This window comes from Sapajus apella, unplaced genomic scaffold (genome assembly GCF_009761245.1).
Source record: "Sapajus apella isolate SASKATOON/1434 unplaced genomic scaffold, GSC_monkey_1.0 scaffold61, whole genome shotgun sequence".
NCBI lineage: Eukaryota > Metazoa > Chordata > Mammalia > Primates > Cebidae > Sapajus > Sapajus apella.
The window spans coordinates 6,706,508-6,731,148 of record NW_022437001.1 but is presented as its reverse complement, the minus strand read 5'-3'; the positions used below and the strand labels follow the sequence as shown (position 1 = coordinate 6,731,148).

Sequence of the window (24,641 nt, the reverse complement as noted above, 5' to 3'; positions counted from 1 at the left end):
GCCAAAGTGCTTAACTCAGCCCTATTGCTTCTTCATATTAACTACCATCCTATACTACTTTTCAAGTTTTAGAATCTCCCTCCTTCAGCCTTCTCTGATAAAGACCATAATAACGGTGGCTAAACATACAGTTAGTGATAAACCACATCAAAGGAAAGGAAAGATGCAAGTTTTTAAGTATTCTCTGATTCACAACAGAGAATCAGAACCATGCAATTGAAGAAAATCTGAAGTAGGCAAGAGATCCATTGGGAAACATTCGAAGTTTCTATCTACCTTTTCCTTCCCCTCAAATTAAAAATTTTCTTTCAGTAGAAAATTTATCACAAAAAATCTACTTCTATTTAATGAAGTATTTTCTATGTTAGTAATCTCCTTTGAAATATTGTTTGTGAAATTATAATTTCTAAGTTGAATTTTAATTATTTGTTCATGTATCCTATTTTCTCTATTAAGCCATAAGATCTTTAAGGGAAGGATCAATGCCAGATTAATCTTTGTAGTATTCACAGTGCACAGGAGGTCTCAATAAAAGGATGATTATTTTGTTTAATATTATTAGAAAACTATAAATTATTTTTCATAAAAAGGTAAGACTTTATAAGTCAGGTTGAGTTCCTAACTTTCCAACCATTCATTTATCATTTGAATCATTCTAATCATTCATTACTCATCCACCTTTCTATTGCCCTCTTTCCAATAAATATTTATTGAATACTTGGCATTGGAGACAAGGTAATGAATAAGACATGCACAATTCCAATTCCTGGCCTATTAGAAGTTAAAATCTAGTGGATACTTACCACTTGTACCATTGTTTCATAAGAAAAATTAATATGAAATTCCAAGTAATGCACTTGTAAGTAAAGCTTTTAAAGCTGGACAACGTCTTAATTTATCCTAACAGATGGCAACTCCATGGACTGAGGAAGATCCACTGACAAAATAAAGAAGAACAATAATTTCTGCCCTTGCCTAAATGAGAGGTATGTTATCAAGATAATTGAGGTAATGTATTTGAAAGCACTCTGGGTCCACAATAATCTGAATGTTTCTGTGCACCCCAGGGTGCCAGTATTGGGAGATGGGACTTTGAGAGGTAATTAGGTCCTAAGGGTAGAGCCCTTATGAATGGATTATTGCTCTTATAAAAGAGGCCCCAGAGAGCTGCCTTGCTCTTTCCACCTTGTGAGGACACAGTAAAAAGCACCCATCTATGACCCAGAAAGCAGGCCTTTACCAGACACCGAATCTACCTTCATCTTGGATTTCCCAGCCTCCAGAACTGTCAGAAATAAGTTTCTATTATTTATATGCCACCATTGTGGTATCTTATTACAGTAGCCTGGATGAACTAAGACGGGATCTTAGTAGTAAAAGGTGATACTTCAGGGAAAGTTTCACTGCTCTTAGTGCTGGTCATGGTAAACACTGGACTCATTTACACACAAAATTATAAAATTATAGATTATGTGTGATTATAGAATCCTAAAGTTTTAAGTCTTAGGACTCAGCCCATAATTAAAGTAGTTGGACTGCTCCTGCATTTCAGACGAGTGCTTTTGCAGAATCTTGATGTCCTCCTGAGATTCCTTTCTATTATTCTCTGTTAAGTGTCAAATGTAACATTCGCACGGCTCTTTACAGTTTACAATATGCTTCCACAAAAATTAACTCATTTCATCTTATCATAATCTTCATTAGAAAATTCACTTTACGTAACTGGTACTGGCTGCCAATTAAACCAAGGTTTTATGCCTTTTCATCATACTGTGCTACCTTTCTATAAATAGAGTGTGAGGGAAAGTGAACTCAGATCCTTCAAAGCGGCTTCATAATAGATAATATGTCCCTGAAGTTAGAGCACATAACAACAAAACAGCAGTTTTAAAAATAGTTCCAACTCAACTTTTTGGACAGATGCATCCATTCATTTGTCCAACCATGCATTCAAAAAATGTTTTTGAGTCACTTCAATTGCCAGGCACTATTTTGGGTATTGGGATTATGACGGTGACTAAAACAGATGAAGTCCCTGTTCTTTTCTGATGCTTACATTCTAGTGGGGAACACAGCTAAACAAATTAACAAATTATTAAACTGTCATGAGATAATAAATGCCAACAGGAATATATGATGGTTAATTTTAATATGTCAACTTGACTGAACTATGGGATGCCGGGATAGCTGGTAAAACATTATTTTTTGGTGCATCTCTTTGGGTATTTCTGGAAGATATTAGCATTTAAGCTAGTACACTGAGTAGAGAATATCCACCCTCACAAATGGGGGCAAGTGTCCTCCAATCCATAGAGGGCCTGTATTGAACACAAACACAGAAGTAGGGTAAATTGACTCCTGTCTTTAGCTAGGACATCCACCTTCTCCTGTCCTTGGACACTGAGACTCTGCGTTCTTAGGTCTTTTGGCTCCAGGACTTACATAAGCCACCACCCCTAACCCCCAGTTCTTAGGCCTTCAAACTCAAATGGAGCTATACCATTTGTTCCTCTGCTTCTCACGCCTTTAATCTTAGACTGAATTACATCCCTGGATTTGCTGTTTCCCTGGCTTCCAGATAGCAGATAGTGGAACTTCTAGGTTCCATAATTGCATGAGCCAATTCCCATAATAAATCTCTCACTCTAGGAGACTACTATGCACCAGAGATCACTCCCTTTCTCCTACTCAAGAACATGTGTCCACAAGTTCTCCCTTATTTTTTCTGTGTCAATTTTTCTCTCCATAACTGGATTATAATCCTATTGACACAAATGTGCTACTAATTTTCCCAACTTAAACAAATTTTCTCTTCATATTTTATTCACTTTGTTAGTACTCCATTTTCTGTACCTTTTATAGCAAAATTACCCCCAAAGAGTTATCAATTATCACTGTCTTTAACTCTTCTTCCATTTTTTCCTCAACCTATCCAATCAGGCTTTCAAGTACACAACTTTGATGAATAGCTCTCATTAAGGTCCCCAATGACCTCTGTCTTCTTAAAACCAATGGCCAATTCTCAAACTTCATTTTATTTGAACTGTTAGCAGCATATGAAGTGGCTGATCACTTCCCCTTTTTGAAACACATTCTTTGCTAAAATTCTAGGACATGAAAATTTCTCAGTGTTCCTCCTAAGCAAACTGGCCGTTCCTTGGTCTACTTTGCGAATCTCTGACTATTGCTGCATCTTGGCACTTGATCCTCTGAAATCTTTCCTTCTACATTCTCACTTCCTAGCAGTCTAATTTAAAATCCATCTAGATGCTGACCTCTCCCAAATATATATCTTTAGTTAAGACCTCCCTCCTTACTTCCAGACTCATAGAGTCCATTGCTTACCTTATGTTTTTACGTAGATGTCTGAAAGTCAGTGGAATCCAAATATGTACAACACTGAATTCTCTTTATGAGTTCCTTCAACCTGCTCAACCCTAAAGTCTTCCCTATCTTAATAAATGGCAACTCTTCCAGTACTCAGGCCTGGAGTCATCTTTGACTCTTTCCCTCAAAACCTTTATTCAATCTCTCAGTTCTACTTTCCAGTTCTACTTACAACTACCTCCTACCAGGTATACTCAACCACTCTGGTCCAAGCTAATGACATCACTTGCCATAATATCATACCAGCTTTCCAACTGGTCTTCCTGCCTCCACCATGATCCCCTTACAATCTCTTCTCAACCCAGCATCCAGAATCATCCTTTAAAAAGGTACAGCAGAACATGCTATTCCTTTTATCAAAACCCATTTAATGGTTTCCTGTCTCTTTCAAATTAAAATTTCAAGTCCTTAGAAAGGATTTTAAGGTCCTAAATCATTTGTCCCCTGCTCTGTCTCTGACATCATCTTTTTTTTTTTTTTGAGACGGAGTCTCACTCTATCACCTGGGCGGGACTGTAGTGGCATGATCTTGGCTCACTGCAACATCTGCCTCCTGGGTACAAGAAATTCTCCTGACTCAGCCTCCTGAGTAGCTGGGGTTGCAGACACCCGCCACTACGCCCAGCTAATTTTTGTATTTTTAGTAGAGATAGGGTTTCAGCATGTTGGCCAGGTTGGTCTCAAACTCCTGACCTTGTGATTCGCCTGCCGCTCAGCCTCCCAAAGCGCTGGGATTACAGGCATGAGCCACCACGCCTGGCCTCTGACATCATCTTTATCTACTCTCCCCCTTGTTCACTCTATTCCAGTCATACTGGCCACCTTGGTGTTTCTTAGGGACACCGGGTATACTCTCAGGACCTTTGCACTTACTGTTCCCTCCACCTGGAACACTCTAGCTCCAGAAGGTTCACTCCCTTATCTCTTCCCGGCCTTTGCTCAAATATTTTCTCAGTAAATCTGAACTTGACTGTCCTATTTAAAATAGCAACCCTTTCTCCCATCCCAATCTAGTATTTCTTATTCCTCTACATTATTTTATTTTTGTCTTCAGCACTTATCACCCATCTCACACACTATATTTATACTTATCTACTGGTTGTTTCTTTCCACTAGTATTCTCAAAATACTGTTTTGAGAGCAAAGACACTTATGTTTTACTTATTGTTATATTCCCACACCCAGGAGAGTGTCTGGCATGTAGAAATAACTCAGTACATATTATTGAATGAGTAAAGAATAAGTTTTAAATAACTTTTTTTGAGAAATTCTGCTATAAAAAGAGAGCACAGAAATGGAGTGCAGGCAGGATGAGGTAAGGTTTAATTTTAAGATGTGTAATATTACAGAAAGCTTATATGCTAATAGAAATGATCTACTAGAGAGAAAAAATGTGATAATATAGGAGAAAAAGAAATATCTATATGAATCATATTAAGTAGGACATAAGAGATGACATAACTCAAAGAACTTCCTTTAGAGGGGAGAAAAGACAGCTTATAGAAACAGGAGAAAAGGTGAAGAATATGGCTACACATGCAGGTGGGTGGGATCATGTAAAATTTCTCTGATTGCTTATTTCCTCCTCAGCCAATTTCCTTTCTGCAATACTTGATATGAAAAAAGAGGCACTGGAGACTTGAGACACAAGAAGGTGTGAAACGATCCTCTAGAGACTGGAAGAGTGAATTAATTAAAGGAAGGTAGCAGGGTTGCCAGACTCACTTACATTTAGTTGTCATGAATTTCAAATGAGACCAATCAGCATGGTAGTGTGTTTGCTCCAGCATCTTCAGATACATATGCAGGAAGGTGTAGAGTTAGATTTCAGCAGGGTTAGTACTTTGCCAGGCAAATATGAAGCAGCAGAGATGAGTAAGATTGTTGATGGTGTATATAATAAAGGAATTATAATGATGGACCATGAGGTCTAGGCTGGGTAAGATGGGATGTGAGGGCAAGGGGTGAGAGTAGGATGGGTATAGTCAGAAACATTGCAAAGGTGATAAAGTAAATAAATTGGCCATTCCAGTGAAGAATTTTTGATTTGGGGAATAAATCATAAGATAGGAGCTGTTAGTCAGAGAGGACATTTGAAAATTGGATTATGGAAGGATGCAGTTATTGGCAATAACAAAGTAAAGGGCCCGGAGTAGTTGGCTGAGATAAAGTGGAGGGCAAGCTTGCTGGAGAAGAGGTCAAGAATTTAGAGACCAGGATATTGGAAGGACTAACTATGTGAATACTGAAAATACCAGGAATTTTAAAAGTATACTGTTAAAAAGAAAACAATGGGAAGATGCTAACATTTTTTTTGAACTGATAGTGGCACCTTTCATTATCTCTGGGTGATAGAATGGAGGAGGTGTTACTTCCCATTCTATTGATAATTACAACAAAAAGGAGTAGCAGGTGATATAGCTATGTTGGCACAACCTTCAAAGGAACCAGGGGATTTTATGGAGAAGGCATGGGAAATGATCTGGAATTGGTAATGAGGTACAAGGAAGATACCTTCCCCATTTCAAGGCTCAGTGATAAGAAAGATGCCTGCGGCAGAAACATGAATCAGAAGACAGGTTTCGGTGGAGCAAGAAAGTGAAGGGAATATTCTGAGAAGAGGTTAAGAATACAGCTGAGACTCCATCAGCAAAAATGTCCTTCATTAGTTCCTATGCCTGAATATCCATAAATTTCCCTTTTTATGATATGTTAAAATAAGACAATACCATTTCTAGGAGTTGTATTAGTTTCTTGGGTTTCTATAACAAAGCCCAAAAACATAAAACATCAGAAATCTATTGTCTCACAATTCTAGAAGCTATAAGTCTGAAATCAACCTGAGCTATGCTCCCTATGAAATCTATAGGAGAGAATCCTTCATGTCCTTTAAAGTCTGACGTTTGCCAGCAATCCTTGGTGTTTCTTGGCTTGTGGACATTCTCTAATCTCTGCCTCCATCATCACACAGAGTTTTACCTGTGTGTCTCTGCCTTCTCTTCTTATTCTTATAAGGGTACCAATCATATTGGATTCAGGGCCTACCCTATTCCAGCATGTCCTTGTCTTAACTAATTACTTTTGCAATTACTTTATTTCCAAACAAGACCACATTCTGATGTACTTGGAGTCAAAACCTCAACATACCTTTTTTGGGGGAAATAATTCAACTCACAACAGGGGCATTGAGAAAAACAGTACACCTTTTATGGAATGTGTTAATATATATACATTTTTAATAGATGGGATCTCCATATGTTGCCCAGGCTGGTCTTGAACTCCTGGGGTCAAGTTATCCTCACACCTCTGCCTATCAAAGTGCCGGGATTATAGGTGTGAGCAACCACATCTGGCCTTTGTTCACATTTTAAGTCATTCAGGTTCTTGTCTTGCTCAGTAAATGACGCCTGGTAACCCAAATGCTTAAGAAATGTCAATTTTTTATAAAATACATGACAACCTAAACAGAGAAAAGGTGTTATATGCTATGCATGTGATGTAAAGTCACAATACCATAAGTATCTAATGATGTGGGTGATAATGCCATTGACCCTACAGGGATGGCCCTGTTGACTCAGAAAGCAAGCATTAAACTTTTACATTGAGAGTCTTGGCCATCTTCTACCATTCTTGTAGCTCTATAATTTTAGAATGTTGATCCAACTAAGACTCATGAGCCTATGGATCTATGAGTAGGGGAAAGCTTGTCAAAAGGTGATGCCATAATTTTTATCAGCATATTATGGCACAGATATGGAAAGGAGGGGAAGAAAAGTACTCATTTGGTTCTTTAATCACAAGTTGAAAAAGGGTCCCAAAGATTCCAGCCTCTGAGATACTCCAAAGTATTACACCCGAGGCCTTAGCTCCTAGCTGTGGCTATAACATCTCCTTTTCTTGTCTTAAATAAGTTACATAAATAACAGATGTCACTCTTCCACAATGGAGAAAACCCAGGCGATGCAGCCGTTTAATGTGTACTTACTAGATGTTGCGCTCTGTACTAGTCCCTTGATGTACTGCAAGTGGGGACCTCAGACAGGCCTGCATCCTGTGCCCACTGAGGGCTGCATCTGGGAAACTGTCCTGTGATCCCATGTCTTGGAAATAAACTAATGGATGTTTCCAGTTTCTCACATCTAGTAGCAGGCAGGTACATAACAAGTCTTTTCTTCCAAATTAATGCAAATATTCTCTTTAGTTTCAATTTGACTCACTGCAAATTCTGCAGTGATGGGGTCCATATTAATGAAGTTTGTTATGCTGAGGAAAGTGATCTGATTATTTGACACTTCTTACCTTGTCAGAACAGAGCCAGCATTTCAAAAGGGAGGGTAAGGCTGAGGTTTATTACTTGGAGGTAATGTCTTTCATGAAAGATGCAGAATCCAACTGCTTAGTAGTATATCTAACCCTCTCTATTTCCTACTCAGCTGCTAAGAAATGAAGTCCCTCATTCTATTACTCTAATTGAATTCCAACTTGGGTAATTATACTATAATTAAATAAATTTTCCCCATAGCTTTAATTCACTGATAAATGGTGCTAGTCAAAGAGCTACAGTACATTCCTAGAAACACATCCCCACTACATTTCAGTGATAAGCAAAGTGATTTATATTTGGAAGATGTATGTATGAAAAGATGCACAGTTCATAAAATATTTTAGGTATCATTCATGATTACATATCCTTTGCTCAGCATGAGATAACATTAATTTCTATTATAATCTTTCATCTGATTTCTCATATGCTTAGTGCCAAAAGAAATAAGACAGCTAATTAGCATTTCTTGTTTTCAGAGCAGTTTTTGTTTCGTTAACTAGGAGCCTGTATCGATTTGTATTTTTAAGTTTTAAATACCTTTCATTATCTCTGAGTGATAGAACGGAGGAGGTGTTACTTCCCATTCTACAGATGAAAAAAATTGAGGCAGGCTTCCCCAGGTGAGGAAGCTAGTTAACTCCAGTACCAGCCTTGGAACCCAAGCTTCCTCTGATCCCCTGGTACTTGGGCTGTTTCTGTTAAACACTATCAAACACTGGGTCACTATCAATCACTTTAGTGTTACTAATGAGAAAATAAAGAGTAGCACAGTTCTAACCTGTGTTATGGGGTCATTAATTTGTCATAGAATGATTTAGCCAGGAGCTGGAGGCCTAATGACTAGGTCCTGATGCTGTTCTTGGATCACGAAATTATGAAGCTTCTTTGTGTCTGAATATTATTACACGGTACAGATGAACTGGAATAACAGTTCAAAATATGGTGCAAAATAATTCAAATTTCATTTTTGTTCTAATGACCTTTCTTAAACGGTTGTAGCTTGCTTTTAATAAAAGATATTAAAGACAACATCAAAATACTCACAAAAAGCAGCAGTAGCAGGGGTGTTATAACGATGCCCTAAAAGAAATAAAAGAAAGGATGATTATTTATCAGCGAAAGCAGGACACTTTCTTTGCCATTTCAAACTCTGAAGCATGGGAGTGCTTATCTTCTGTTTAATAAAATCTAGAAGATAAAGAGCGGAGAGTCCTAATCTTAGCTTTCCCTTCCATAATGACTTAACATCTCTATTACAATTATTTGTATTTGGCATCATAAAAGTACAACCATCAAGCTGCCGTAGGTTCATCTTTCCTTTTGTAAACCTAAATTCCCTTCCACACTGCACATGGATCACACAGATAGAAGCTGATGCCTGGCAAGCTTCCTTACTCCAAGGCTTTCAACTGTAACTTGGATAAAATGCCCCTTTTTGAGAGAAGACAGGTGGTTTAGTCCCAGTTGGGGTCCTCTCCTGAGCAAAGACCACGTCAGTTGTGATGAATGAGATGTCGTGATTTTGTAATGCGAACTGATCTCCCCTAGGAAATGAGCTGGGATCTCAAAACTCATTTCACTTGATTAGACTCCATGTCTCCATGGTAGAAGGCAAGTCTTTCATCTAATTCAGCCACATAGGACCACCTCGGTCCCTCTGCCTCCCCTAGGCAGAAATGAGCAAAAGATTTGTTTTCTCCGATGACAGGGAACAGTTTGAGGCTGTTGCCAATGAGGCAGAATACCAGCTTTTAGGTTTCTTGAAGGCAAATCTTTAAAACTAAGTGTTTGAGTTGGGAGTTGAAATGACAGGCTTCAGTTCTGGAGCAGCAGATGATTACTTGCCCTTCTTAGGTTTTCCTTTATCTCTCAATACTTCATTATGATTTATACAAGAAAAAGCATTTTAGATTTTTATTAATGAACTCTACTTGTAATTTTAAAATTTCATAGAATCTGAGGGTGTGTGTGCCTAAGAGAGAAATGAGACAGAGATAGACAGACAGACAGACAAATACACATACACACACACACACAGAGACAGACAGACAGACAGAGGTACTATACCCAGACGGTGCCCAGGATCCAGATCTGGGACTACTTCATTACTTTTGGAAGAAAAAAAGTCCTTTTGGTATTTACATGAAAGTCCCTTTGTCATAGCAGTCACTCAATTGTTTTGCATGTGGCCCAAGAGGGACGGGCTTATCTTAAATGAACAATGCTACCATGACTTTCTTGGGCATATACACATATGAACATCTACAAACAGACTTGTTTTATTGTTAAATAATAGAATGAATCCTTTTTCATTGTGCATACTTTTGCAGTTGACAAAAGAGAATACAATATTCTAATCTAAGAATCACTTTACATCCTACTTATTAAAATAGGTATTGTGGCCTATCAACTCCATTGGTATCTATGAAACAGGTTCTCCTTAACACATTTAGGAGAGCTAAATGTGCTAAATGCCAAATTAATTGATAACTTAGAAGGGCTATTGTCCTTAAGTGACTTGCACTGAGTTCAGACTTTAGGAGGAATTCCAAACTTTACAGCGCCACATGAAAAATGAAAATATCTGGCTGACTCAGTCTACATGGGAGCCATCCAATTTCAAGTACATTTGTTTAAACATATAATTGAACATATACTTATATACTGGGTACTGTGCTCATCCAAGAGATTCAAGAGTGAGTACAACATGGTCCCTTTGCTTAAACACCTTATAATCCAGTAGAGGACAATGATCTATAAACAAGGTTCAAAACAGAGTGATATAACTGCTGCCATCGGCACTGCCACCACTACCTGTATGCATTGTTCAGGGGCCTGAAGATTGATACCCCCCATACCTGTGCCACCGCAGCTAGCGCCCATGTGCACCATTGGGGAGCCTGAGAATAGGCCCACTCTGCCTGCACTGGCACATGTGCACATCATCTGAAGGTGTGGAGATTGACATGTGCTACCACTGGCATCTGCAGGCACCATCTGCAGAACAGAGGACAGGCCAGCCCCATCTGCCACCAGTGCACTGACACCTCTGCACATCATATGGGGGCCTGGGGATTGACCCACCCTGCTTGCTACCACCAGCACCTGTGCACACCATTGGAAGGCTTCAAGAGAAGCCCACCCCATCTGTTGTCTCCATTACCGGCACCAACATACACCCTTGAGGGGACTAAGACTAGGCCTGGTTTACCTGCAGTTGGCACCTGCACATGTCATCTGAGGGCCTGGGGATTAATCCATCCCTCCTGCCAGCACCTACGTGTACCATGTGGGGGCCTGAGGATGGGCCTCCCTGTGTACCACTACTGTGCATATTATCTGGGGACCTCGGGATTGACCCACTCTTCTTTGTCACCACTTGTGCTCATGTGGACTATTGGGGTGCCTGAGGAGAGACCTGTCTCATCTGCCACAGCAGCCATCAGTGCCTGTGCACAACATTCTGGGGACTGGGAATTAATCTGCCCCACCTACTGCTGCTGACGCCTGTTTGCATCATTGCTGGGCTTTAGGAGAGGCTGACCCTCTTTTACCGCTGCTTCTGCTAGCACCAATGCACAGTGTCAGGACCCACTCTGCCTACTACCATCAGCACCTATGCAAACTATCCAGGGCCTAGGGACAGGTCCACACTGCACTCCACCACCACCACTGGGTTCCATGAACTGGACTGTCTGGAGTCCCTATCCCCAGCAATGCCTCACCACAGCCTCCATTAACAACCACAGCAGACACCACTGAGCTGATTACAGCTGAAATACAGAGACTACATTACTGTGCCCATCAAGAATCAAGGCCAAGGCAACCTACCCAACCAAAACTATAGACATATCTATAGGAAAAGTTTTTCCCTACTAAAGCCAATCCATAAAATTGGAAGAAGTAACTGTTATGCCAGATGTACAGTAAGGACAAAAAAATATGAAAAAGCAAGAAAACATGACACCTCCAAAGGAACACAATAATTCTCTGGTAACAGATCCAAAGGAGAAGGAAATTTATGAAATGACTGAAAAAGAATTCGGCATAATAATATTAAAGAAAATCAGTGAGATAGAAGAATGTTGTTATCCATGGGTGTTTCTGCTTGAATACTTCTAATGGATAGTCACTGACACATGATAGTTTCTTTGCAGCTCTTCCAAGGACTTACAATATTTGTTTCTAAAATGGTAAAAGCTTCCTAGCAAATAGGAAGTATTTGCTAATTCTGGATTTAATATTCCTTCTTATTTTCTTAAGAATAGCTGTTCAAGCTCATTAAGACTGAATCACTTTATAATGCTGAAACCTTTTTTTTCCAGTTGTATTAGGAAGTGAGTCAGCCAGGAGGCATTCATTTTAAGAAGAATACCATAATATTTAATAAAGTCATCACAATTATTATTAAAACAATAAAAACTAACATTTATGTAGTACTTATGTTGGATACTATACCAAGGACTTTAGGTATGTTATTTCATGTAATCCTCACAACAACTCTCTGATGTAGGTACTATTATTATATTATCTCCATCTACTAGATAAGAAAGCTAAGCCTTAGAGAGGCTGAGTGAAGTAGGAAGAAGCAATGCCAGGAATTGGACCTCTGCTTGCTTCAGAGCCTGTGCTCTTGAATGTGTAAATAAAATCTTTGCAATCTTAAGCTATTTCCTCAGTGGTGTATTTTAAGAGTAAATCTGAGAGGAACATCGGACTCAGTATGTCTTTTGATGACATAAAACAAATTGAGAAGTCTTCATGTCATGGCAGAGGCATTTTTTTAGAGTCAAGTTTTTGCAAATATCAGTGGTAAAAAGGGTGAGCTAAACATTTAAACTGTGTCAGCAACAATCATTGCAAGCTAGAAAATCAACTCAACATGTTATTTTCTTTTGGGTATTTGCAGCTCAATGTAATTATTTCTCTTTCCTAGGTAAATTCTCCTGAAAATGCATAAAACCAAAGGAAATAAGCACTTCTAGCAAAAGATGTTACCTCCTCCTTGCAGATTCAAGGTCAAGACATAGTTTTAGCATCCTTGCAACTGGGATGGCGTATAATGCTTTCTGATTGCAACACCTGAAGAAGTGAAGTCACAAACTGACTGGCTTCCATTGTCTACTGAAAAAACTTTCAGAAAATCCATTAACACCTCAGATGTGAATGACTGGGTGAATGTATTTCAATGAATTTAGTGGAAAGGAAAAAAGTGTCAAATCTCAGACACAGATTTAGTTGCATCAAAATACAAACAAAAAACCCAAATAACAACAAAACAACAAAACTGTGAATGTGCTTCTCTCAGCAACAGGACTTGCAAAAAAAGGCAAAACTAAAGTGAAATTATGAAATTTTTGAAATAGAAGACGTTATCAAGAGGTTTTGCTGCAACAACTACAAAGATCACACAGATACTAAACTTGACTTTTTAGATTTGTCTCCAGGACACTGCATTAACTCAGTTTTCACAGAATAAAAAATATCAGTTTTGAAAGGGATCTTAGAGATACCCTGCTCTATTCCTCATCTAAAGTGTGAACCCCTCTCTCTGTCTCCCTCACATCCTTATATAATGCTAAAACCTACCTTTCAGTTGTATTAGGAAATGAGTCAGCCATGATGCGTTCATTCTGACAAGAGCACCACAATTAAGCTTTGAGAAAGTTATCGCAATTATTATTAAAATAATAAAAGCTAACATTTATGCAATACTTATGTTGGATACTGTATTAAGGACTTTGTGTTATTTTATGTAATCCTTACAACAATTCTGTGAAGTAGGAGAGCATTATGTAAGGATGGGAACTGTGATGGCTGTGCCTTTGCCAGAGAATCTCCCGGTGAGAAGACACCCTTGTTCTTTGGGCAAACAATGGCCTAGTTGAAGGTTTCGCATGAGGAGAAAGCTCTTTCTTATACAGATCCCAAACCACTATCACTGCTGCTCTGTCTTCCCCTTGAAGCAATTTAGAGCAAGCCTCACCCTCCTTCCTGGTGACGGCTTTTTAAATGATGCTCCTGAGTGGTGTAAATAAAAATCTATGTGTTCTTCAGTTATTTCCTCAGGGTTATATTTTAAGAGTAATGCTTAAGTTAGCATTTTAGTCCCTATACTAAGTTTTCTCTAGGATAAAAGTCCTCAGTTCCTCCACTGTCCCTCTTAGGGGTAGGGTTCTGAGCTTTCTCTTAGACGTATACTCATCTAGATAAATTTGAGGGTCCACAATTAAGTGTCAATCTCATTTATTAGAAATTGACCAAAACTTGGAAATGAGGCAACAAGAGGATAGCATGTTCCTTTAATGTCATCTTGGAGTATTATCTATCAGCCAATCCAAGGTTTACTTAACCACTTATACCTCTGTTTGACTTCTATTTACTATTGGTTAAGACCCAGACATAAAATTAGGTGTTAACTTACAGAGTTTTGTTCAATAGTGATGGAAATGATTTCTGTCTAGTAGAAAAAATAACCAGAATAGTTAGGTTTTATTGCCCTGTGGTCATTGGTCAATTTTGTTTCTAATGTAGCATACTTATTTCAGTATGCTTTTCTAATGGCCTGGGTAACCTCCATTTTTATAATCTCCTCAGAACTAGCTTTACCATCCTGCTGATTTCCTCATTATTCAGTTAAATAAATGTTTGACATGTGTTCATTCTGTATGTGTAAGAAAGTAATGTTTTTAATTTTTCAAAAATTAAACTTTGACAACTCCTCTCTTTTGAATTTGTATTAATGGAAATATCATTTAAAAAAAAAGATTAATGTCAACCTAAACTTCCAGGCTATCTTCACCTTTTGTCCTGTGGTCAGTATACAATAATATCTTAAAAAGTTAGTCAAGTTTATTCTTCAAGAATAAAATGATGTCAAATCAATATTTAATGCATGAGACTAGCCAAAAAACCTTAAGCAACAAATTATAAAGAGGTGGTATAGGGAATTCTGGACACATGTAAATTTCTGGATCTGTAAAGACATGGACCTATTCCTGGATTGTGGTGATCCCATTAAAGTGATGTCACCCTTTGAGGCCTTATAGGAATGGCAGCTGGCTTATCCTAATGATGTTACATTTAATTAAGCAAACATTTATTGAGTACTATGTATCATACATCACTGGTGCTGAGGGAAAAAGGTGAATATATGGTTTATGCCATAAACAGTTCCCACTTGAGAAAGCTAAAGAAAGCAGTTATACCTTGTTATTCTCTAACTTTAACACTTTGGTCAAAAAAATACCTCTATCATCTTATTCTCAAAAGAGTATGACTTTTTATCAGGTCAAAATTAAGGGTCTTATTCATTTACATTAAACACTAGCTTATTAGATTTAGCCTATTATCTTTTTAGGTTTTGATTTGTCGCTGACACATTCAACATATACCTTCTAAGTGACTACCATGCCAGACCCTATTAGATGCTGAGACACAGAGGTGAATGACGCATACACAATCAATACTGAGACACAGTGGTGAATGACACATACACAATCAATGCTGAGACACAGTGGTGAATGACACATACACAATCAATGCCCTCAACATTTTTTAGAGAAGACAGTTAAGCAATTACAATAAAATGATAATGTTCAAAATGAACATTACAGTGAGCTATGAGAGTGCTTAATAGGGAGGTGAAAGCAATTACGATGAGAACTTGAAGAAAAGGAGTTAACCAGGCAAAGGAGTCACAGACAAAAGAAGGGGAGGGAGAGGAAACACAGGCAGGGAGAAGAGACGAAAGGCTCTGGAGGCAAGAAGAACATATAGAAACTGAAAATGAAGAGCAGAATATGAGGAGTGCAGCTGTGAGAGGTGAAGTTAAAAGACAGATGAATCAGAAAGGCCTAGGATTTATGGTAAGGAGTTTGGGCTTTACTTCAAAGCAAGGGGAAGCCACTGAAAGTTTATGCAGCCATGGGTGTGGGGCGGAGCAATGGCAATGGCACGGTGCTCTCTATGGTTAGATAAGAGTCACTCTATGTACTTTAGAGAAGACATTAAAGCAGAAGAAGATTGGAGGGAGGCAGGCTAAGGAGAATGTTGCTCAGGACTCCAGGCAGAAGTTGATCTGGGAAAAGACAATGGGCTCTTAGTCATCAAGATGGACCGACAGAACAGATTCAAAACATATTTGAAAATTAGACTGGTAGACTGTTAGATTAAGTTTGTGGGGCAAGTGTCAAAACAGAAGGAAGAACAGTTTCTTAGTTTTCTGAGTTCAGTGATTCTTGACCAAACAGGGGATCATGGAGCCAATTACTGAGCCAGGGTGGAACTGGGGATGCACAGATTTATTTTTGTTGGGAAAGATGATGAGTTTGAGGTATCCGCAAGGCCTCCAACTAGAGATAGTTTGATCTCTGGATTTATGGGACTGAAACTCAGAATAGGGCCTGGACAGTGAAAACAGCTGAGTAGTCCTCAGCAAAGAGCTTGGTGTGGTGGTTTACTGCTACAGAAAAGAAGTTAATAAATGTACACTACAGATTGAAGCTTATTGAAGGCCTAAATGAAAACAATTTCAATAGATGACTAGCGTGAAAGTTAAATTGGAGTAGACGGAGGGCCGAGAAAGAAGAGAGAAAAGAGGCAATTTGGACAACTCTTTTAAGAAGTCTAGCTATAAACAGGAGGAGGGAAATATAGCAGTAATGTAAGGAGAGTGAAAGTGTGGTAAAGGGAGTTTCTTGTTTTTGGTTTTGTTGTTTGCTTTGTTTTGAAAGAACCTTGAGGATTCTTAAAATTCATAGAAAAGAGGTAAAAGAGGGTCATGGGAATAGAGATTTAGTAAAGAGAAGGAACTTTATTTCCCCTAAAGAGGCAACAGGGAAGGAGCTCTAGCACACAGCTAGAGGATTTAATTTGTAGAACAGCAGAGGGTGGGTACCTCTTCATTATAAAAGAAGAGCAGAGGATGCAGTTGGTATAGATGAACATAGGCTTGAATGCTTGCTGTTGGAAAGCTGAAGTAATTTTCATGTAAGAGCTTCTCTTTTCTCTATTTTGTAGAATGTGAATACTTTACTAAAAGGAGGGGAAGATGGGCGCAGAAGAAGAGGAAAGTCAGTGACTGAGAACCTGTGTTAAGACTATTGTGAGAGAGTGTCTAAGGTTGTGAAGGGTCTGAGATTACCACACTTTCAAGATGACAAATTGGCCTCCAATGTATTCAAGTATGCCGGCAGAAGACTCAAAAGTCCTGGATGAGAGCCAAAGGATTTTACCACTCACAGAGCAGCAAGCAGCCTAAGCATGGTGTTGATGTCGGTTCCCCTTGTCCCCAAGTCAAACAGGTGATATAGATGTGCTCGAATGGATGCCTGCACAAGCAGTGGACTTCATCCCAGGAAAGGAATATTGAGATTAGGGAAACTAAATCTTTTATAACAGTCAGAAAGCAAAGCTGCTCTTTGTTCTAGAGTTGAAAACAAAGGGCAGACAATACCTCTGCTGACAAAATGTATAGAAATGTGAGGCACAGAGAGAACTGTCACCCAACAGAGGTATTGTCCTGTAGACCAACCCAGTTAACATAGGTCTTCTAAAATATCAGTTATTAAGCTTATTATTGCTCCCATCGAATACCACCACTGAGCTAATAATATTCCTATACAAGGAAATGACAATCAGATAATCATTTTGAAATGACCAGAAAAACTTATACTCTATGACATTGATCCTCTAATACTTCATGGATACTCTCATCTAAAAAGGACTCTAACCAACTGAAGTGGCTTCCAATTCATAATTTACCCTCTGTCTTTTCTTAAAATGGGGAATCTGCTAAATGTCTTTTTGAAATCTAGATCCTCACTAGATTGAAACGTGATCTGAGGACCAGCAACACTGAATTCACCTGGAAGCTTGTGAGAAATAGCTGAGTATCAGACTACACCCCAGAACTATTATATCATAATCTACATCTTAGCAAGATCCCCAGGTAGTTTGCAGGCACATCAAAATTTTTAAAAATGGATTTAGATTCTAGAGCAGAGGTTGGCAAACTTTTTCTATGTAAGACCAAATAATAATTATATTAGTCTTTGCAGGGATACTGCTGCAATTACTCCACTCTGCTGTTGTACCTGGAAAGCAGCCAAAGACAATAGGTAAACAAATTGGCATGGTAAGATTTGCCCCAGGGCCATAGTGTGCAGATCCCCGCTCTGAAGTATTGCTTTGAATTAGCAATTATATTTCAAACAGGAATAAGCATAACAAACTTGTTTTTGATAACTTGGCTTTGAGTGAACCCAGACTGGCTTCTAAACATCACATCATGTTCCTTTGTAACTCCTTATAGCCCACTATTTAATGACCCATTCTTTCATTTTTCTTTAGATAATAACAAAATTACCAGTTAATAGTGGGTAAAATCCACTTTCTTCATCTTTTTGGTATTTGCAGTGACGTTTGCACATTCCCAGCAGCTGTTGATTCTGCTCCTTCTCTTTACGATTTGTCAAAGACAGTGATTCAAGAATCTCAAATGTGGGTTTTCTCAGGACCCTATGATGTAATTTGTCTGGGCCAGCAGATAATCTGCTTACCTTGGGCCTGCTTTCCTTTGCCAATATTTACTTTACCATTTGTAATCTAAAGATGGTTCTCCTTTTCAAGAATAATTGGAAGCAAAGGGATGGGGATCAGTGCAGAGGGGGAAATTAAGGATGCTGAATAAGGACAGAATGTATGGACTATAGGGCCCTAATATCTAAAGCTATAAAAAAAGAGGACAGATAAATACAAGAACACGAAAGTGGAATAACATGCACATTGCTGATTAGAACTAACATAGTGATATATATTAAAGATGATAAACAGCATTCAAACTTAGGACTTCTCTTTTTCATTTTTAACTGAAAAAGTAAATCTTTAGGCTATGTAAACACATAAAGAACTGTATTATATTAATTTGGCTTTTTCTATACAGGTTAACAGTGACAAAAAACCATCTGAAATTTAATTAGAGCCCAGAGACACATAGATGTGGGAACTTTCTATCATTTTCCAAAAGATTTTCATGTAAATATCTTCTAAGTCTATAGATTTAACACGTAATAAATAATTTTCTAAAGAAGTTTCTTAAAAATGCTTATTTGAAGAGTATATGTTAGACCAAGGAGGAAACAAAAGGAAACTAACTCAAAATTTATTTTTTGAAGGCTAGAGTATAAAGACATAAGCTTTCATAGTGAAAGTAAGACCTACCAGAGCCCACTTTGGCCTGTATGCCTCCACCATGGGCACACAGCCGCAATCTGAGTTTGCAGTTTTATTTTCCCTGAGAACATAGGGAGCAGTTGATCATTAGTAGCACCACACACATTACACACAAGATGTACAGCTCTCTTAAAATGTCAAGAGGATGGTTTCATATTATCTAATGGTCAGCCAAAGTTCCTATGGCCTGAATATTATACCTAGAAGCTTGTTGTATCTCTTGCTTTATAATCACGGTTCAGTTGATATAAAATAACACCAACATAAAAACAGCGAATATTTATTGAGGTATATTATGTACTAGGAACTGTGCTAAGTGTATTACAAACATTATCTAATTTAAAATTACGTTAAGTAAATTGATTATTCTAATTTTATAGGTGAGAGTAAAAAACAGACTTATAGAGACTAAGCTAAGGAAGTGTCAGGAGACAGAACTCAGCAAAAGGAATAAAAACAAAAGTTGCGAGATCAGGAGATGATCTGAGTTGTTAAAAAGAAAAAGTACAAAGGAGGAAGTAGAAAGTTCAAAAGAAAAATATGTTTAGGAAATAGATTATAGAAAATCAATGTAAAATACATAATATCAATTAAAATTAGCATCAAAGATTACATATATAATCTGCTAATTGTGTTGGAATACACAAAAATACGGCACTAAGTAACTTTTTTAGGTCACTAGAGTAGCACTGGATGTTTATTCCCACTGCCTTAAGAGATTTAATGTATATCTGCCATTCTGCTCATTGATGACTGTAATACAACAGTGCCTAGCACATATCAGGCACTCAATAAATTTTTTGCTGAATGAAACAACAAATGAATAGATGAATATGTGTCCACAAATGTTTCTCTAAGGGAGCAGCATATCCAGTTGATAAGAAACATACGCATTTTCTGAAATGCTTTAAAACCCTTATGTTTGTAATAATAATAAGACTAGCTGACATTTACTGAATGCCTACTGTGGTATGTCAGCAACTGTTCTATTCTCTTTATGTTTATTAACTCATTTGGTCCTCACAACAAACCTATGAGAAAGGTGCCACTATAATTCTCGTTTTACAGAGAAAATTGAGGTGCATGGACAAGGAATTGTTCAGAATTCCCAAGCAGTAAGTGGCAGAATGGGCAGCCAGCTACGCAATCTGGTTCTAGGATCCAAGATCTCTACCATTGTGTTTACATACTGGATCAGAGTTCTTTAAGAATTTAGAGAAATCAAAGAATTCTAGCTGAAAGAGACATTAGGGATAACGTGTTGCCTCACTTTATAAACTGCAAAGTTGAGGCCTAAGGAGGCAGTGTCTCTCACTCATGGGAGCAGAGTTAGTGGAAGCATAAGGAGTAGCCACAAAAAAATTTCCTGCCCAGTTCTTTATTTCTGATACCACACTGCCTCCTACAAACCATTTGAGTAGAACAAAGCTCACATATGGAAGCCCTGAAAGCTGTTACTCAGCACTATATTATTTACCATACATATAAAGTTAAAAAAAAAAAAAAAAAAAAAAAAAACCCAAAAAACAAAAAACAAACAAACAACAACCACAACAAAAACCACATAGATAATAAAATTAGAACAGGTTAAAGGAAGGTTTTTGAAAGAGATTAAATCTTGAAATAGGCACTTTCATCCCTACCCTAAAAGTCCCATGAATTACCAACAAGGCAATGGTAGAACATTGTCGCAGAAGCAAGGCAGAGACGTGGAAGATGGAGGAGAGGGAGAGTATGAAGCTCAATGAGGACAGAGAAAGGAGGCAATGAAAAGTGACTTGTGGGGTTTCTCATGTAGGCTCCTGGATGTTAAAATAAACTTCTAAAATAATTAAAAATAGATTCTTTTTTAAATAAGACACTCAAAAGAATGGTTTAATCAAAACTACTATTCAGATTTATAACAGAACTTTAACATAAACAAACAAAAAACCCAGACCATGTCTACACATGTGAAAAAAATGGATTTGGCACAGCTCATCTATTCCTTTTGGATGTGTCTAAATGACAAGCACACACTGCTGTTAGATCTAGCTGTGACGATCAATACTGAGTATAAGATGGACAAAATGAATGGAGACAGCTGCACTCCACTTGCCTTGTTTCATATATCAATGGTCTGATTTACCCTGGTTTTTACAATATTCCTTAGCCAGAGCCATTCCTACAGCTTAGAAAACTGGCCCTGAACCTTGTGACTCAGAGAGGCTTCAGTCAGGAGGAGGAGGTAGTTTAACCAATGGTTCTAAGAAAGATTTGCACCTCACGTGAGCATCATTGGTCCACTAATCCTCCGGCCACTCCCAACACAAAGAGGCAGTAGGATCTGGGTAGGTAGTTGCTTCTTTGCTATCTACTTCTCACCATCGACACCAATTTTAAACAGGGTTCTCCTTAATAACGTGTTTATTTATTATTTTCTCCAAGTCTAATCTACCAGATAAGGTATTTCTTCTCATATCTTCGCTTCTATTATTTTCCTGCATTTTTCTAGTTTCATTTGTCCTATTTTAAAAATTTTATTTTAAGTTCTGGGATACATGTGAAAGACATGCAGGTTTTTTACATAGGTATACATGTGCCATGGTGGTTTGCTGCAGCTATCAATCTGTCATCTAGGTTTTAAGTCCTGCATGCAGGTATTTGTCCTAATGCTCTCCCTCCCTTTGTCCCCTACCCCAACAGGTCCCGGTGAGTGATAACTATTTATTTTTATTATATATCAGTAGTTGCTTCTTTCCATATCTACCTCTCACCATTGACACCAATTTTAAACAGGTTTCTCCTTAATAATATGTTTATTTTTATTAAATATCAGGGGGTGGGAGAAGAAAAACATATACTGTGTGACTGGGGTCTTAACAACTGAGAGATACATCCTATAGACTTTGAACCTCTCTAGGGCAGTGGTCTCCAAAGTCTGATGGAGCTCTCAAGGGCAGAAAGAAAGCCAATAATAGCAAAAGGAAGAACACTGTCTAAGAACTGGTCAATGGACTTAGCCATTTTATGACCATATAATTTTTTTTTGGTATAAAAAGTTCAGCAACTAATAGAACAAGTAAATCACTTCACCATAATCAAATTTCACCTTATGACCCAGGAAAATGCAAAGGCTGTAGCTAAAAAATAAAATAAATAAATAAATAAATAAAAAGTGATTAGACTTTTATCCTGAAAGTTTCTATGGTGAATTATTAAAAACAGTACTGACTCATCTTCACTTACATAGTTATATACAGCTAATTCTCCTTAATGTTTCAGTAGAGACTCATTCCAATAAAATTAGTTCTAGATCTTAGCTATTGGGTGTTGTTACTAAGGAATTTTTAATAAGAAATAGCCAACACTTTCAATTAGAAATGGCTGTAGATATATTCATATCAGACATTTATTTTAAAATATACTCTGCTAAGCATTTCAACATCTTCAGAATTTAAAAGTGCCAGCGAGCAAGAAGCAGTCATCTGGTAAATCACATCAATAGATTTACCTAAGAGTCTTTAAGGAAATTGAAAATCTATGTTAACATAATTTTTCTAGTTCCCCAGTAGAGGGCAACTTCTACACACTTTGATAGTTAAAAAAAAAATCTATGCACACCACATTAGTAAGAACCCATGCATGTTTAAAATAAAACAATATAGCTTATGTTTATGAATGGATTTTCACAATGGGTAGCTTATAAAATGTCATGGAATTTTAAATAAGTAGTTAGGAATTGAATATATGTAATGAGTAATTAGCATTTTATGATTAATATAAGTGTAATTGCAGGAACTTTAAAAGTAACAACCATTAGGTAACTACGAGAGAATTACCAGGAACTTAAATATAAGAGGGAAATGATCAGAGTATTGTTCTTTAGTAACCATTTGGATTGAATTTCAATATAACTGAGTTACAAATAGAGCTAATGTGATGCAAAAAACATTTTATTAAGAACAGGCAAAACCAACCCCCTCCAAAACCAAAAATGGCCATACACAAACATTTGAAAGTATAATTTAGAGTTTTTGATATTCTATATTTTGAACTAATTCTAATAAGTGTTTGGGTTTTAAAGACATCAGACATAAGAATGTAACAGTACACATGTATGTTTATACACAAATAGGATAAAATTCCACTATAATACATGTCATTATTACATAGTATTCTATATAGTAGTTGGACACAATATAATATGTCCGCATTCATTCATTCATTCAACACTAATTTACTGAGCACTTACTATGTGCCAGATACAATTCCAGAATTCAAGGATACAGTGTGACAAAACCAACAAAGTTCTCTGCCTTCTTGGGGCTTACATATTCTATTAAAAAGTAATGTATGATAAAGCCTTCTAAAACGATAAATCTATGAGATGGATCCTATGCTAATTTTTAATTTAAAAATTTGGTTTTGCTTTTAATACAGAAAATATTATAAGGAAAAATGAAATGGTTCATCATCTTAATACACAAATAACCCTTGTTGGCCATAAACAAAGTTATACAAGAATCTCATTAGAAAATTTTTAGTCGTATAGAAAAGTACAAAGTAAAAATGAAGATTTCTAGCACTGTCTGAACTCAGAAACATTAGCAGTTTCTTGTAATTCCTTACAGAAAAAAAATGCCAGTATCCACCCATTCCTCTGCCCACCTACTCATCCATCTAGCCTAGCCTTCTTAACTTATTCAAATTTATACAGCTTTCTTAAGACAATCATACTATATACAGTATTCTGCACATAGCTTTATCTTTTCCCACTTCCCTGTATTTCCTGGAACTCCTTCCATAAAATAATATATAAGCACACCCCATTCTTTTATTGACTCATTTTATTTTTTAATGTAGAAGTATTTTATCTCTAAATATCTCACAATTCTAGCTTAAAAAGTGGTGATACAGTTTTATCTGAAATTTATAAGAGCTGTTGTAGATAGCGTTAAAAGTATAATCTGTAAAGACTTAGAATTCACGACCTTCAAGAGGAAGCCTAAAAAAATTACTTTTAATTTATTAGAGAATAGCAAATACAAGAAAAAAAAAGAAATAAGTATCTGCTTTGGACAAAAACCTTACCAGTAGCTCTGTTAGATTGCACACAATGTAACAATCTTCTCAGAGTGTCTTTGTATGTGAATTAGAAATACTAGTGAATTATTTTACCAGTAAATTTTAATAATAGTTCTTTTATACAATCATCATTTTTTAGAGTTTCACTTAAAATTTTCAATTAAGCATGCAAGAATTACTCTACATCATTCTATTTATAATACTACTTAAACCATATATTTGTTTCAGGGCCATATTTGACATTAAAATGTGATAAGAATTTTTAAATTTATAAAAATATTATGCAAAATAAAATACAGGGCACTAGGTGGTGCTGTGGGACCTTCCAGATAAACTAACACTGCAAAGGTATGCATTTGACAAATTAGTTGTGTGGTTGATTCTATATATTTAAATGTACATTATTTTTTACAGATAAGACAATGCACATAAATAAGAAGAGTGATATAATGAAAAAACAAAGGTTTGATAGATGACCTCTTTGAGGAAGATACAACACCCTTTCATAATTTCATACCCTAACTCCTGTGTTAAGCTATTAAAAAATCTTTACATAATAAATGTCATTTTTGAGGCATGCTTGTCAATCAGCTATTGTTTTCATTTATTTACCTTTAAAGTTATTTTT

General features: G+C 37.1%; 1 protein-coding gene across 5 annotated transcripts in view; it reads right to left on the bottom strand.

Moving 5' to 3' along the window:
* The window catches only part of SLC10A7 (solute carrier family 10 member 7), a 265,111-nt gene that overhangs the window by 69,775 nt on the left and 170,695 nt on the right, over positions 1-24,641 (bottom strand). For all 5 annotated transcript variants that reach the window (XM_032246445.1, XM_032246447.1, XM_032246446.1 and 2 more), the window contains one exon: positions 8,756-8,791. In XM_032246445.1, coding sequence (XP_032102336.1) covers positions 8,756-8,791 — 36 coding nt within the window. The remainder of the gene's footprint in view (positions 1-8,755; positions 8,792-24,641) is intronic.